The 17,666-nt window shown below is 39.2% G+C and overlaps 1 protein-coding gene across 4 annotated transcripts in view; it reads left to right on the top strand.

Moving 5' to 3' along the window:
- pacs2 (phosphofurin acidic cluster sorting protein 2) overlaps positions 1-17,666 on the top strand; it is a 30,976-nt gene that overhangs the window by 5,158 nt on the left and 8,152 nt on the right. For 3 of the 4 annotated variants that reach the window (XM_088312324.1, XM_088312343.1, XM_088312338.1), the window contains exons 2-16: positions 10,780-10,867; positions 10,959-11,048; positions 11,218-11,343; positions 11,578-11,740; positions 11,819-11,892; positions 11,980-12,060; positions 13,160-13,219; positions 13,288-13,442; positions 14,433-14,523; positions 14,598-14,657; positions 14,750-14,874; positions 14,962-15,094; positions 15,952-16,056; positions 16,127-16,233; positions 16,420-16,574. In XM_088312324.1, the coding sequence (XP_088168450.1) occupies positions 10,780-10,867; positions 10,959-11,048; positions 11,218-11,343; positions 11,578-11,740; positions 11,819-11,892; positions 11,980-12,060; positions 13,160-13,219; positions 13,288-13,442; positions 14,433-14,523; positions 14,598-14,657; positions 14,750-14,874; positions 14,962-15,094; positions 15,952-16,056; positions 16,127-16,233; positions 16,420-16,574 (1,613 nt within the window). The remainder of the gene's footprint in view (positions 1-10,779; positions 10,868-10,958; positions 11,049-11,217; positions 11,344-11,577; positions 11,741-11,818; positions 11,893-11,979; positions 12,061-13,159; positions 13,220-13,287; positions 13,443-14,432; positions 14,524-14,597; positions 14,658-14,749; positions 14,875-14,961; positions 15,095-15,951; positions 16,057-16,126; positions 16,234-16,419; positions 16,575-17,666) is intronic. The other variant, XM_088312330.1, reaches the window with a different exon arrangement.

Below are 17,666 nucleotides of genomic sequence, written 5' to 3' on the forward strand. Positions count from 1 at the left end.
TTTCTTACATAGCTCCTTCCTTCCTCTCACCTTAGACCTGCTTGTTCTTCCTTCCCTCATTCCCTCCCTCCTATTTCTACGCCTTCTTTCCATCCTTCTTTCCTTCCTTCATTTATTCCTTTCTTTAGACCAACATTTACTTTGCTCAAACCTACTTTTTCCTTCATTAACTCCTTCGTTGGTTTACCTGAGAAATGCATTATTTCCTTCCTTCCTTCTTTCCTTTCTTCCTTCCTTCCTTCCTTCCTTGTTTCCCTAACACTTCCTTTCTTCTGGCCCTTTCCTTCCTTCCTTCTTTTCTTCCTTCCTTCCTTCCTTCCTTCCGTCCTTTCGTCCTTCCTTCCTCCCTTCCTTCCTTCCACGGTTTGAAATTATTTTAATGGTGCCCACCATCAGTCGGCTTGCTAACATGTAAACTCAGACTAGTAACAGCGCGTTACTCACAGCCTCTGAGGACGTTGATTATACTTTTCCATTAGTGGGATTTAAACATAATAATCACACACACGCACACGCTCGCACGCTGACACACATACACACAACAACGATTTCCCGCCACTAAATGAACCTTTCCAGTCCGGAAAATAAAAAAAAGTTGATTTGAACGCTTCCAAATCTCCACTTGGCCACAGTTGCAGATTAGCGGGGACTCTCACTAATGAACACTATTGTCCAAAACTGATTTTTGCCTGATTGTTTCACTCAGCTTCTTTTTTCTGCTACATTATCCCGGCCTTCCTCCTCTCATCACTCAAGTGAATTCCCCCTTTTTTTTTTTTTTTTTTTTTTTTTTTTTTTTAGGGGTTGGGTTCGCACACCCTTGGGACGTTTTTTAATGATGTAATTGTCCGGTGTTGACATTCTCATTTGGCACCAGCGCCTGCATTTTAATTCCGTTTCTCAAATGTTAATTTGTCATGTTCATAATTTTTGCACGTTGATTTGTCATATTTATTTGTTGGCGCGCACTCTCTCGCTCTTCATTGTTGTTTATGACTTGGTAGCTTTTTGATTTGTGTCCAAATGTTGACTTAACAGATGTTAGTGATGGAGGCACCATTTGGCAGGCTGCTTTAGTATTTATCGCAATAAAAAAAAAAAATAAATAAAAGAGAGTCAATCTGTGTGATGCCGTCTAGTTGCACCTGCCAACATGGCCGCCACATACAGTATGTCCATGCATTCTCCTTGTGTCGTCTATGTGTGCCCTGCGATTGGCTGGCAACCAGTTTGACATTTCAATAATACATGACAATAAAAATCTACACGTAAATATCAATCCTCGTATAATTGACGCCCCCTAAAAATGCATTAGAAATTGAAAAAAAATAAATAAAATAAAATTACGAAATTCCCTCCATCTCCATTTTTTTTCTTGCCCTCATCGCTTGGCCTGTTGCTGTTCCTGAAGCTCTTCATGGCCCCTCCTCCTCAGTCATCATTAATACGTTTGGAAAATATGAAGAATGTTCTCACGCCTCAGTGGGAGCCATCCAGATCATATCGTTTTTCCCCTGATAAGCACGTGTGTGGAGGGGGGGGCGGGGGTGTGTTTGTGTGTGTGTGGGGGGGTGTGTGTGCGTGTGTGTGAGAGAGGCTAATTAAAAGGCGGCACGGTGAGACCACAGCCAAAAATATGAAAGATGAAAAGAAGCCTGACATGAGGTCTTGGCGGCCTCTATTAATAACTGATGATGATGATGCTGCGTACCCCCAGGATCTTGATGAGGAATAAGATGATGATCATCTTAATTATTCTTTTTTTTTTTTTTTTTGTCCGTTCTTCTCTTCCCTTTTATCATTGGAAGGGGAGAAAAATGATTAATGAATAATGAATGCAGTTGGAGCTACATGCTAATACAAATGAGCGCGTGAAGAAATAAAATTACCATCATTTGAATTCATGTGACTTCATTTAAAGGCTAAAATATTTTCTGTATTTGGTGTTTAAAAAAACACGACTCTGCTCGTTAATTAAGTGAAGTTAGCATTTGACTCTGGGGCGAAAAAAATGCATGAGGTGGATTTTTATTCTTAAAGCGCAAGCTTTTATTGGTCAAAGTTGAAAACAAAACAAAAATCAAAATCTAACCAAAAAACGAATGTGCTTGGGAAAAAAAAAAATAACTTCACGTCAAAAATATGTTCATCTGATTAAAATTTGCTGTCGACCATAATACCAAAAATATATTTATTATTATTTTCTTAAAATGACTTTCCGATGTCACGAATAAATGAATAAACAAATAAAGACAAATAATTTCATAATTTATGACGTTAGGATATTCAAAATGAATAAAACACTCTGAAAATAAGTTGGCTCAAGGGTCTATCCAGATTTGAAATTTTAATTACGTTTTGGGATGAGGTGTCTTGCCCACAAAAGACATTTTGCTGCACATTGAAACATTTCCGTCAACTGGGGAGTGCTATGGGTGTCCAGGACCCTCACCCTGTCAGCCCCCCCCCTTCCTGCTTTACACACCATTGAATTCACCTGACAAGTGTGTGTAATTCATTCTTTTCTCGTATTTGTGTCCAATTCCATATTTCACGCACCCCTTCTCTCCCCTCCCACGTTCGACCTAATTAATTCAGAATTAGTGTACATGTTATATTTCCCATGGTTGCCGCCAGTGCGACTCCACTCTGTTCTACAAAGACAAACGGGATGAAAAAGAAAAAAAAACAAAGATTTTTGCCTTTTAAATCTCGAGTCGTGGCGTTCCCACGTCGCTAAGTAGAATACACCTCCCTTCTCTCTTCGGTGTTCCTCCTTCTGAGTGAACAAAAAGATTCTGGAGGAGGCAAACTTCAGCTTTTAATGATCCACTGACACACAAACAGCAGGAAGGAGTTTAGACTTTGCCTCACTGCCTCGCCTTCGCCTGTTTATTATTATTCTGTGTATGAGTGTGATAAAAACACAAGTCCAAAGTATCTGCTGTCCTGGAAACTTTATTAGGTATTTTACAACTAGAAACACACACATATATATATATATATATATATATATATATATATTTATTTATATATGTATATATATATATATATATATATAAATAAATATTTATTTATATATGATGTATTTATTTATTTATGATGTATTTATTTATATTTAAATATATATAAATAAATAAATACATCATATATAAATAAATATTTATTTATTTATATTTATATATATTTACATTTAAATAAATAAATATATATATATAAATAAATAAATAAATCATATATAAATAAATATTTATTTATTTATATTTATATATATTTACATTTAAATAAATAAATATATATATATAAATAAATAAATATTTATTGTATTTATTTATATATATTTATATATATATTTATTTTTTTATATATGATTGATTTATTTATTTATGATTCATTTATTTATTTATTCTTTCATTTATTTATTTTTTCGGCCATGTTTTCTATGAAAAAAAACTTTTTGGGTTAAATAAAAACAAAAACAAAAAAAAAAAACAAAGAAAAATCAAACAATTTACACATGTGGACTACAGGCTGTCGTGTTAATTTTTTGTTTATATCCCGTTCCATGAAGCCATCCGACGCGTTCCCATCTTTTAAATCCAACCCTTGGAAATGAGATAATTGAATGGAACGTAAAGAAATGAACCAGTTTGTGTGTCTCAATTTAATGCTGCAATCCAATCCATTGTGCGGCCCCTTCTGGCGTGCTCACCTTGGCCACCAGGAGGCAGCACAACTAGACACAAACGAAGAAGAATAACACTTATTTGACTACGACTGTAAATGACTCCGTAAAGAAGCTGTAATATTGTTTTTTAAATAGAATATGAAAAACGTATGCTTATTTACCTACATAGCACCATATCATTGCTTTTCTGTGTGCAGGGGTGTTGGGGTGTGTGTGTGTGTGTGTGTGTGTGTGTGCATTTGTGTACCAATGCAGCATCATCCATTCACAGACTCGTCCTGTCATGGCATATTCTTCTCTGGTCTGACAGGTTGGGCTTAAAATCTATTTTGGGCTGCCATCCCACACAACACACAAACACGCACACGCACACACACACACGCGCACACACCCCCACATACGCACTTGCATGTCCGAGCCAGCTTGTAAATCACACTGGTGAATATTGCATGAGCAGCTGAACACTGGAGAGCCGACGGCAGACGTCTGAATAATGTGGAGTAGCCTCAGCTGATTGATTGTACACACTGTGTGTGTTCGCACGTGCAGGTGTGTGTTATGGTGTGTGTGGTCTGTGGTCACTTGTTTAACATCTTGTAGTCAACACGTAATGTTCGTGACTTAGCGTGTGAGTCTCAACATTCAGGGCCGTGCGAGCGCGAAGCACCACTCGTTGAAATATTCCGTACTCGCTGATCTCTTTCGTAAGCTGCCGTGTTCAAATCGAGAGCTCGGTTTAATTGTTTTCGCCACAGTGGTGCGCGACTCACTTGTTGCTAGGCAGAATTTGCAATATATAAGTATGATAAGTATAAGTATGATAAACCGTTAAAAAAAAAAAAATCAAGAAATAAACACGTTTATTTATTAGTAATTATTGACCAAACGATTATTTGTGTGTTGGTTGTGTGCCTTTAAGGGGCGTGGCCTCATCAGCGACATCTAGAGCAGCTCCTGGCGAGTGTTCTTGTTTTTTTTTCCTCTGTTTGACTGTTCATCCCGTTTGATAAACCGTTTGTGGCTCTCCTTGCCCACATGCGAGGGCATTACAGTACCAGAATTGCTCCAAAATGATTAAAAAAAATGTTTTGTCAAATCTGGTTTAAAAATAGCTTGGATAATAATAATAATAATGTTATTATTATTATTATTATTATTATTGTTGTTGTTGTTGTACTATATATATATTTATTATTATTATTATTATTATTAATAATAATAATAATAATTTTTTACATAAACCCACAAAATTCTTTAAACAACTGTAAAAGAAAAAAATCTTTCAAAATAGAATAATGAAAAACTCCACAGAACACCCATCTTTAAGTCAGAAGAATTTCTATATGGCGATTTTTGCAGCATTTTAACGACTCGCGAATTCTGCCGAGCAACAAGTCGCTGATTCAGTGGACGCTGCGTCTCACTTAAGAATACCTTTTTTTTTTTTTTTTCCTGAGAATTCTGAGCACCCAGGACGTGCAATTTGATCTTCCGCACGGATTTGCAGTGTTACCATGGAAATCATCTTTCTCTTCACGGCTTGCGCTGCTGATGTAGGTTAACAAGCGCACATCCATTATAGACAAAGTGGAGCCCAGGCACACACTCTCACCCGTGCGCGTGTGTGTGTGTGTGTGTGTGTGAGTATGAGGTCCATTAGGAGCTACTGTACTCTCATGTGTCATCTCATGGGTGCTCGGGCGGGAGAGTGCGTCCAATCAGTTCACGTGGACGTGCGTCACATTTATTGAACGAAAAGTCGACAGGTCACAATCGTGTCCGTCTTTTGGTTTTTGAGACCAACGGCAGAAAGAGATTTCAAAACGGTTTGCTGCTCAGTGGAGTGGCAGGTCAACACAAAGGCCCCTTGATTTGATCTAATTTAGATAATTATCTTATCTTATCTTATCTAGATAAGATTTGTTTTTCCTATAAGGGAGGGGCACAGTATGGGATTGGAAAAATCTGATATCATTTGTTGTAATAAAAATTTATTTTAAATTTATTGCCTGTGTTGGGTAAAAAAAAAAAAAAGACATGAAAAAAAGGAACTCCGAAACAGATTCAATTGCGATCTCCATATTGAGGAAAAGAATTGCAATTATAGCTTCTCTTCTCAAGCGGAGTAATCATCAAACACTCTTCATCCTTTTCTATTTTCTGTGGTCATGCGCCGGGCAGCCATTTTGTGTGCCTTTGCAGGTGTTGCGTTTCCGGGAATCGGATCCTGCTCTGCAACTTTCACCGTGAGCCAGAAAGGTCGGCATGCTTGCAACCTGATTCGTTGTGATCGATCAAAAATGCGCTGCCGACATGAAACCCTCAGATGCTCGCCGAAGGGCGACCGACACGTTTTTTTTTTTTTTTTTTTTTATCAAGTTGGATCCAAAAAATAAAAGGCAGAGCAAAACTGACCAAATCAAAGTCACATGAGCAAAAGTGGCAAGATTTTTTTTTTAAGCACAGCGACATCTGTTGGGTCGGGCAGGCCACTGCCGCCACTTGATTTGACTGTTTTTATTACGTGGTGTTCCAATCAGGGTTTGGACGCGTCCGATTCATTCATGAGTGAGTTAATTCGATACCGATTTTGATACCAATCACCTGGATTACGTGCATAGTTTTATGTTTTATAGCTGCTCACAAACAAGTATTTTTATAATCGATTGTGTAAAAAAAAAGAAAGAAAACCCGATTAATCGTGTAAAAAAAAGAAAAAAAAACGATTAATCGATAAATCACATTTAAACAAACCCAAAGATTTGTTCAAATTTTCATCCCTTTGAAATAAAAAAAACTGTGCATTATTTCAAATGGGCCGTGCAGAAAATGTCGCAACATATATTTATGCCACAGAAAACTCAGATGAAAGTCAATTAACAGCAGGTGGCGCTATTGATGGCGTGTCCACCCTTCCTGCTCATCCACTGGCCATAATTGCCTGTCAGATGTCACCTAATCGAGTATCGCATGTCAGCACTCGACGGCCTCAATCGTTAATACACAGCCTTTGAACAGAGAAGGAATTTTGCACAAGAAAAAAAAGAACAAAGCTGAGGGCGCATCAAAGCAATGTCAAGACTTCATTAAATGTTTTCAATCGCCGTCCGGGCTTCTGATGTGATGGAATTGCACGCAGGCTCACCTTGAAAAGCCCCGCAAAAGCGCAACGTAAAAGTCAAAATGTGTTCAAACGTTTCCAGCCTGACTCTGTCAAATTGTGTTTGACTGCAGCGGATGGAGATGAGGTTGAAGATCCAGAAATTAATCCCCCACTTGGAGTTGATACTATCCGCGGCAAAGGGGGCAAGATCGAAAAGATGGAGCTGTAGTAATCAAAGCTTGTTGACACTCAAGAAAGTCATTTTCACTTTTCATGGTTACAGTCTGCTTGCATTGTGCACATCTGGATGAAATTGCAGTTCCAGGAAAGTTCGTGACACTTTCAACCGTCACAGTCAGCATGCATTGGGGTCATGCTTGGGTGGCAGCGACCCACCAGATGCAGCATGAAGTCAAAGAATAATTTGTTCAGATCTGGATAAAGAATGAATTGTTACAGCCTGCTTGCATCGGGTTGCAGTGGTACGATGACCAAACGATGGACTTCCTTAAGTGGAAAACTCTTGCCCGTCCAGTGTATCATGTGACTCAGTGATTGCATAATCTTCAGCAGAGTGCCATGCTGACCTCAGCAACGGCTCGCGAGGCCACGTGTCCTTTGGGGTGACTGTGTGCGTGCGTGTGTGTGTGTGTTAGAAATCAGCAGCTGTCTAGTGCGTGCGACGCGGAACGTAGCGCGGCACAAACAGAACAGATGGAAGGCGCAGCCCTGCACACGCTGCAAGTTTTTTGTTGGCCGACACATTTTTACACAGACTGGCGCCATAAACAAACTTGGAAGGAGTTGAGCCTAAAATCAACCTAAATTGAGATTTTTTTTTTAACATTTTTGAATGAATCACGGATTGGGAGTACAAATGTCAGATATGTATTTTATATTGAATGCAGATTAGTATTTAAAAAGTTACTATTTTAAAAAGACGATTTTTTTTTTTAAAGTATTTTACATGAAACCTTTCCTTTATACGTCATCACATTTTGATAGAATCCAAATTTGTTAATTAAAAAAAATTACAATATTATTACTTTTTAAAATAATATATATATTTATATATATATATATATATATATTTAATACAATTTAAAAATATCTATAGAGAACATTATATATTATTGCACATTTTTATTTATCTTTAAAAATATATTATAAACGAATCAGTTTTTGAAGATATATGAGTAAAAAAAAAAACTGTTGAGATTTATTAATACACACAAAATTACCTGGACATGTAGACTTTTATGTATCAATTTATCACTGAATAAATCTTTTTAATTGTATTATATAATTTGGGACTGCTGCGAATAATAATTTTAGTAGGCAATTAATCAGTTAATTATTTTCTTGATTAATTAATGAATCACCTTCATTTACATCACTTTTTTACACAATTTTAAAATCATTTAAAATTGACAGTGCAGAAAACGCACAAATTAATTTCGGTACAGTTTACTCATTTGGTTCTGTAACATGCCAAAAAGCAGCAAAAAGTCGATAATTTTTTTTTCTGAATTATGTTCCAAAGTTTGAAAATATTCGGACATAAAAAACACCGTCACACAATTAAACAAGGTGGATTAAGGTATCGATCAATTATTTGGATAATGAATTTGTTGCAGCTCCTCAGGAAAGGATACATTTATGATTTTGAAAATTCAGTGCGTATCATCTAATATCATCGTTCCGTGTCAATGAAACATTATTAGTAGTCGTCGCAGTTGTAGAAATTACTTTTTATTTAAAAAAAAAAAGAAAATTATACAAATAAATCAGGTCAATAACTGTGTGAAGCCTGCCAGCCTGCTAAGAACGAAAATGGGTCAAAGAAATAACTCGGTGTTCTATTAAAAACAGCCGTTCTTTAAAGTAGATTAACGCCATTGTGGTGCGTTCCAAAACCAAAAAAAAAAGGACATCCAAGTCCAAATGTGGCTGGAAGACATTTCGTTCCATCCGCCTTCGCATCCCGATCCCGACCGGCACCGGGCTCGGAACCACAACGCAGAAAGCGCCTATTGTCATCGCGCACGCTGGCCACACAAGACAATGCGCGCCTTGATGGGGGCCGGTGGCGGCCGTGCCTGGGGGCTTCTCGGGGCTCGCGTACGGCAGTCCTGCTGGGAGAAAGGTGGCCATTGAAAGCGGCCTCAAACCTGCCATTGTCGGCCCGCTTGTCTCAATGTTTGCTTTTTCTCCGTTTAATACCCGATGCTGTCGCTCGGGGGATCGGACGCGTTTGTTTGGGATTTCAGAACAGTTTCGCGTTTAGCTAACTAACGTTCTTAAACGTACCCGAATTCTGGGTTTCTCGAGAGGCGAGCTGTCGTTATCCAATTTTATTTTTTGGGGAGTTGCCACTAAAAATGCAAAAAAAAAACAAACAAGCAGTCGAGTCTTCAAGAAGTGGAAGTTGTAAAGACAATCACACTTTGTGTACGTAACCAAACCTAATTTGCAACGGTCCGCTAGCTTAATGTGAAAACACCACACCATAAATGCGCTCAAGAAACTAGCATCAATGTTGCAGACGTGATAAATCTCAACCCGAGATGTCAAAACTTCGGCCTGATCAATTTAATTGGCTGATATTAGCTCTTTTAAAATCGGTGAAAATCTGCCATTTTTTATCAATATTTGCCAATGTTTTTTTTTTTAAAGACATTAATACATTACAACATAAGACAAAGATATTATTATATTATATTATATACTATATTATATTATATTTGAATTACATTCAAGCCCCAAGCGCCTAAAAAAAAAAATCAATTTTTTTTCTCTATTATAGTCAAATACCGAAGAACGAGTTTTTGTAAAACTGTCAAATATTCTGCTTGTAATTTATAACGTCATTGTTATAAATATGAAGGGAGCAAAAAACGTCTTTTCATTTTAACGTAAATGAGTTCTTTTATTCATTAAATAATAAATGATAATAGCTAGTTAACTCGCAGTTGTAATTTTATCAATAGCATAAATAATGTAATATTAAATAAAATAAATAAATAATATTTAAATAATAATCATAAATAAATATTATAATAATCATAAATAATATTTTTTAATTAATCGACTGATAAATCGATTATAAATCGGCATCGTCAAAATTTATGTGTCTCGTGCCTCATAAAATCTGCCAAGCAACATGTCGCCGGCAGAAAGTGACATGAAAAAAAAAAAATTGGCAAAAAAAAGTCTGATTCTTTTTCTGTCGCCCCACACTGTCCTTTCTTTGCCATGGGAGGCAGCAGATTGGCAAACGATTCACCGGCCAATGTTTAACCAGTGAGGTCAGTGGTACAAAGTGCATCGTGGGGACTCTCAAAAGGAGATGATTCACGGGGAGCCTCTTGGAAGAATTTAGTCCAACAGAACCAAAGTGTTCCTCCCCCACTAACTTTTGTCTGGTGCAGGAAGTGCCTCAAAACACCCCCCAAACTCCCACCCACTGCCGCACACTCAGACAATGCCAACCCCGGGCCGGACCCCCGCCACAGTCCTCTCCGGGGTGCCCATTTGGTGGTTTTTGAAACAAGCCACATGCTAAACGGCAAACTCTTCATTTATGTGATTGAGTGAAGATATTAGATTTTTTTTAGAAATACTTTCTGTTTATATAATTCATCTGAAACGACTTTTTTTTTTAAATATGAAATTTAAATATGATGAATAAATTTTTTTCATTTTCATTTCATACTCATTGACATTTATTTGGACTTTTAATTTTTTTTGTGAAGCCCTTTAAGCATCTTTTAGGATGGACTATATTAATGAAATTGATTTGAATTTTACAATTAATTATATATCTTAATTCACGTAAATTTGTCCTGCTATCTACTGTGTCACACATTAAAAACTAATAAACACGTTGCTGTAGCAGGGCGTAACAGTGCCCTCTATTAAGACAATTAGGTACTGCAACGACTTCCAACGTTGGCTGACAAGTTGACCCCCCCCCCTTCCCCATCAGGCTTTGCAGCCTGACTCTGAAAAAGCTGGTGGTGCTCAGACAACTTGACAAGGAGCTCATCTCTGTGGTCATCGCCGTCAAAATTCAAGTATGGGACACACACACGGTGATGAATGAAAAAGAAAATGCAAAACGGGAAGTGTGGTGTGACCTGGTGAATGTGTGGTGTGTGTCTTCAGGGCTCCAAGCGTATCCTGAGGTCCCATGAGATCGTGCTACCGCCCACCGGGTCTGTCGAGACAGACCTGGCCCTCACCTTTTCACTACAGGTGGAGACGTAATATCATCCAGTAGAATATAATCGGCATGTGATTGCTAACAACCTATCAAGCTCAACTCGCTCTTACTCATGAATTTCATAATTCACTACTCACTCACTCACTCACTCATTCATTCAACTTCAACTTATAGTTGATCTTTGGCATTCCCTTGTATCAGTATCCTCACTTCCTCAAGCGTGAGGGCAACAAGCTTCAGATCCTTCTGCAGAGACGCAAGCGCTACAAGAACCGCACCATCCTGGGATACAAGACGCTGGCTGCGGGCTCCATCGACATGGCCGAGGTACCGGCGACCGCTCACTTCCCACATTATTAAAGAATTTTTTTCATCGGTTTGTATCCTAGTGGTCATAAAGTGGTTGTTGTCCTGTGGTGTCCCTCAAGGGTCAACCTTAGGGCCCCCACTTGTTTGCAGATGACCTTGAGCTGTTTTGTTTTTTTCGTGCACTGGTGTCCGCAATTATTTGTTTACTTGCTTTAAAAGAAGCGCATCCCAACACTTTTTGTCGTCCACCAGGTGATGCAGCACCCGACGGAGGGAGGCCAGGTGCTGCCCCTCTGCAGCCACCAAAAGGAGCTCCTCGGGAAGGTGGCGGAGATCTGGATATTCTCGCTTTCCAGCCAGCCCATCGACCATGAGGACGGCAGCCTGCAGGCCGGACACAAGATCAAATGCTCCGGTAACGCCTTCCTCAACCCTTGTGAGGATAAGCAGATTTGATGAATGAATGGATGGACTTCTTTTTCTTCTTGTTCAGATAACTACTCAGAGGAGGAATATGAGAGCTTCTCCTCGGAGCAGGAGGCCAGCGACGATGCAGCACAGACTCAAGTAAGATCATCGAAATGAAAAGAGAGAAAAAAAAAACCCATGGAGTTCAATTAAAATATTTTTTATGGGTATTTTGGTGTTCGGCAGGATCTGGAAGATGATGACTATGATGTGCGAAAGCCAAAGAAGCAGAGAAGGTCCATCGTCCGAACGGCATCCATCACGAGAGTTAGTAAAGAATAAAAAAATTTGATATAATCTGAGATAATATTGGAAGGGCAATGGTGAACTGTAAAATAAAGCTAATAATTAAAAGCTAGCTTAAAGCAAGGGCAAAACTATAAAGCTAGAAATCAAGCTAATGCTAACACTAACGCTACTAAAAGTAACGCTAAAGATTCACAAACATCTAAAATTTAACATGAAGTTGGAGTTAAAGCTAAAAATTAACATAACAGATGCCAATAATGCTACTGCTAAAGCTAACACTGAGGGTAAAAATGAACTGCAAGCTAAACCTAAGATTAAAGCTAAGGCTTCAATTTAAACCAAAACTAAAGCGAATACTAAAAGAAGGGGGGAGTTAAAACTACAACTAAAGCTGAAGTTTCAAGAAAAAAAAAATCTTAAAGTGAAGCTAACGCGAATGCAAGTTTAATCTTCGTAAATCAAAGCTAAAGCTAGCGTAAAACGAGAACCAAAGCGAAAGCCAAATCTTCAGTTAAAGCTAACACAGCATTTCAAATTAGAGTTAAAGATTCAAATACAAAAGTTAAATCTTCAGAAATTAAAGCTAAAGCTAGCGTAAAACGAGAACCAAAGCGAAAGCCAAATATTCAGTTATAGCTAACACAGCATCTCAAATTAATGTTAAAGATTCATTTCCAAACGCTAAACTAAAGATTAAGCCAAAGCCACATGAACAGAAAAACTTAATCTCGCGCTAAAATTAACAATAAGGCTAAAGCAAATGCTATTGATAAAACTACAACTGCGAGTCAACTAGCTAAAACTAAAATGAAAGGTAAAATTTCAGGTGACGTTAAAAACATTCAAACTAACATTCAAGCATTTAAGTGTCAAACTAAAGCTTCAGGTGAAGCTAACGCTAATTAATCTAAAGATACAATGAAGGGGGAAGGCGAACAAAAACCGTAACCTAAAGCAAAGACGAAAGCTTCAGCTTTATCCAAAGGTGAAATAGACTTAACGTAAAACTAAAGCTTAAACGAAAGGCAACTGTGAACATATCTTAAAGCTAATGCTAAAACTAAAATACATGGTGCCGACTTTTTGTTCATTTTGTGTTCATCGTGTGGTCTTTTAGCAGCAAAACTTCAAGCAGAGAGTGGTGGCTCTCCTCAAGAGATTCAGAGTGTCTGACGAGGTGAGCGATAACGACGATGACTCGATTTGACCCGCAGGTGCTAATCCTGCGCACGTGTTTGTACGAAGGTTCTGGACTCGGAGCAGGATCCAGCCGATGTTCCTCCTGAGGTGGAGGAGGAAGATCTGGACCTGGATAGTGTTGAGTTCGACAACCCCAGCGATAGCGGACCCGAGCTGGATGACGATGACAGCGTTCTCAGCACACCCAAACCCAAACTCAAGTGAGAATGTGTGGGGGATGTGGAGAACCTTGTTTTGTTTTGGGGGGTTTTCTCCAAATTATCATGTTTAATACATAAAATGCAAAATAAAATAAATTGATTCAAATATTAGGCGGCACGGTGGACGACTGGTTAGCACGGTGGCCTCACGGTGCAGAGGTCATGGGTTTGATTCCGGCTCCGGCCTTTCTGTGTGGAGTTTGCATGTTCTCCCCGTGCTTGCGTGGGTTTTCTCCGGGTACTCCGGTTTCCTCCCACATTCCAAAAAAACATGCATGGCAGGTCGATTGAGCACTCTAAATTGCCCCTCGGTATGAGTGTGAGCGCGGATGGTTGTTCGTCTCTGCGTGCCCTGCGATTGGCTGGCAACCCGTTCAGGGTGTCCCCCGCCCGTACTGCCCGAAGGCTCCAGCGACCCTCGTGAGGAGAAGCGGTATATTCATATAAAACATTTAAAAAATAAATGAGCATTTTTGGGATATTTTTAATAATAATAAATAAATTATAAATTATAAAATGATAAATATATATTGAAGCACAAAACGAGTTCAGGAAGTGCTACAAAAATATAAGTAATTAAAAAAAATACAAACATAAACATTTATATAAATAAAATATGAAAATTATCTCATTCACTACCAGATGAGTAAAAAAATAAATAAATAAATGGATCTTTGACGTCTAAAGCCGTCAATGGCAGTAAACGAGTTATTTATTTTAAATCCCAGGTATTAAATGGGAGCAACTGAAAACTATATGCTGAAAGATAAACATGTTCATTTGTAAAATCATATTCATACATAAATACATCTCTAAAAACAATCCATGGAAATGAATGAGAATTACTCTTTTAAAAAAAAACTAAAATGAGAAAACATTCCTAAATATTTCGGGAAAAAAAATCTTCCGCATCTCAACCACATCACGTTAGTCATTTAACATACCTGAAAAAGAGTAAAAAAAAAAAAAATATTTTCCATACTTTTTCAGGCCGTATTTTGAGGGTCTGTCCCTGTCCAGCTCGCAGACGGAAATCGGAAGCATCCACAGCAGCCGCAGCCATCGCGAGCCCCCGAGCCCGGTCAGAGCATCAACACGTCAATCGTCAATATCATCCATCGCATCCGTATTCATACGTCTGTGCTCTCGTTTCAGATGGAGCCTGACAAAAACAAACGTGTTGACGAGGACAATGTGTCTGACAACGTCTCCTATGTGAGTGGACACACACACACACACACACACACTTACACACCCCCACAAAGTTGCCGGTCAATCTAAATGGAAGCCATTCCAATTTTTCTCAGGAGCATCCAGAAGCGGTGACGCCGACCACCGAGCTGGAGATGGACAACATGGACACGTTCTTGGACAGACTTCCTCCGAGTGGCAAAATGACCAAAACCGAGTCGCTCATCATTTCGTCGAACAGGTAAACGTACGGGACTGGAAGTTAGAATTTTTTGGAGTTCAACCCTCCAGCATCTGCGTCCCAATATTTGATTTTTTTTTTTTCCAGGCAGGAGCCCAAGATGGCGGGCAGGCGAGGTCGTAGCACGTCGCTGAAGGAGCGCCAGCCCAGCAGGCCTCAGAACGAGCGGGCCAACAGTTTGGACAACGAGCGAGCGCTGGACACTCGCAGCCACCTGCAAGTACGTGGCCGCTAAGCCAGTTTTTTTTCATGGGTTGGATTGTTCTTCGATTAGCCACTAATACAATATTTACCAACTCTGTAAATGAAGCGGTTAGTTTGTATTAGTTTTAGTTTTTTTGGTAATGCTTCCTTTTAGGTTTTTTTGCGGGGTTTTTAAATTAGTTTTAGTGTTTTTTTTTTTTCATTTTGTTTATTTCTTGTGTGCAAGGTGAAGAAAACATCGTGGTAATTATTGTGAAGTAATAACGTGATGAAGGCTAGATTTTTTTCTTTCTTTTTTAATTTTATTGATTTAATTAATTACTTTATTAATATTATTTAATTTTATTTATTCAAATTTTATTTATTCTAATTGTATTTATGATAATTTTATTTATTTATTTATTTATTTATTTAACATCCATCCGTTATCTTTACCGCTTCTCCTCACAAGGGCCCTTGGGGGGCGCTGGAGCCTTTCCCAGCGTCTTCGGTCAGTAGGTGGGGGACACTCTGAACGGGTTGCCAGCCAATCGCAGGGCACACATAGACAAACAACCAACTGCGCTCACATTCATACCTAGGGGCAATTTAGAGTGTCCAATCAACCCGCCATGCATGTTTTTGGAATGTGGGAGGAAACCCGGAGAACCCGGAGAAAACCCGCACAGGCACGGGGAGAACATGCAAACTCCACACAGGAAGGCCGGAGAACGGAATTGAACCCACAACCTCTGAACTGTGAGGCCACCGTGCTAACCAGTCGGGCCACGCCCATTTATTTATTTATTTATTTATAGCCATTTCGCAACCACCTCCAAATTCCGCACGCAGAAAAGAAAGCCCCGCTAAGCCTTCAAACCCATTTCCGTGCAGATTCCGAGGAAGACGGTGTACGATCAGCTCAACCACATCCTGGTGTCTGACAACCAACTTCCCGACAGCATCATCCTCATCAACACGTCCGACTGGCAGGGACAGGTGAAACCTCTCTTTGGCCGCTCGTTTCTTGACTTCCTGAATTCAAGCGCACCTTCTGCTGTCCCTTCAGTACCTGTCGGACGTGCTGCAGAACCACCACCTGCCCGTGGTGTGCACCTGCTCCACGGCGGACATCCAGGCGGCGTTCAACACCATCGTGTCCCGCATACAGAGATTGTGAGCTTTCTTTTGCTGATGTGGGATTTTTGCTCTGCATTTCTTTTTTTTTTTTTTCTTTACATGTTGCCAGAAAATAAATGACATCCACAATTAAATCACTGCTCTGTATTAAATAATAAACACTAATAATGTGTATGTTGAGAATAATTTTGTGCACACACTTGCGTGTTTGTGCGTGCGCAGCTGCAACTGCAACTCGCAGACGCCGGTCCCCATCAAAGTCGCGGTGGCCGGTGCGCAGCACTACCTCAGCGCCGTGCTCCGCCTCTTTGTGGACCACCTGACCCACAAGACCCCCGACTGGCTGGGATATATGCGCTTCCTCGTCATCCCGCTGGGTGCGTACGTTATTTTCTGAATTGGATTGCGCCAATGTGTGTGAAGTCGTCCATTTGTCATTGGGGAGAATGTCAGCAGGTTTCATTTAAAGGAGACGGCTCTTTTTTTTTTTTTTTTTTTTGTTCATGTTTGTGGCATTTATTTGTCAAAATACTGCATATTCGAAAAACTTGGGTATTTTCATTTAACCCAGGGGTGGGCAAACTTTTTGATTGGTGGGCCACAATGGGTTCTAAAATTGGACAGAGGGAGTGTTTTGGTAACCTCACCTCATTGGAGAAAAAAAAATACATTTGATTTTAAATGAAAGTTAACTAAAGCATTACAACAAAATATATGTCTTTGACACGCCACAGTATTTAGAAAATCAAACATGAACAAGGTTTATTCATTGAATTTTTTTCAAGTTCAGCGGGCCGGATTAAAACATTAATGGGCCGCATGTGGCCCCCGGGCCATAGTTTGCTCACGCCTAATTTAACCCAATCTGTCAAATTAATTTAGACTGCAAGGATGAACAATTATAGACATTTTTTTTGCCATGAGAAGTCTGTACTCTTTTTTTTTTTTTTTTTGGTACCAACCTATTTGTTCTACCAAATTTTGCTCAAAGCTAAAAAAAAAAACGGAGCCTCCGATGTACGGGTTTGCAAGTCGTTGTCTGCTTCCCAAAAAGACTCCAGGCTGTTTAATGCCTCCCTCCGTTGAAGTTAACCATCAAACTAAACATAAAATGAAAATGACACCTTGTGTATTTAAAACAAGCATCGTTTTGCCTGAAGAAAGTCTGCGTAGCTTAATGCTAACCAACAGTGAAAAGCGCCATTGACATGCTAACGGTGAGCATCAAAGTGTCACGGTTTTAGAAGCGACCTATATGTGAACATCAACATATATTCTTTATCCTCTCTCAAAAAAATAGGACAACTTAGCACCTTACTGAGAATCTAACAGTAGTAGCGTTAGAAATAATGTTTTTTTTCTACATTTGTGTCTGCATGAGTGTATTATACTGCCTCCGGTGGCCAAGGCAGGCACACAAGAAAGAGCAACACAATGACCTGTTTGGGGATGGGCTCCGCCCCCAGACA

Source organism: Idiotropiscis lumnitzeri, chromosome 1 (assembly GCF_059441095.1).
Source record: "Idiotropiscis lumnitzeri isolate Australia: NSW breed Sydney's pygmy pipehorse chromosome 1, RoL_Ilum_1.0, whole genome shotgun sequence".
Taxonomy (NCBI): Eukaryota; Metazoa; Chordata; class Actinopteri; order Syngnathiformes; family Syngnathidae; genus Idiotropiscis; species Idiotropiscis lumnitzeri.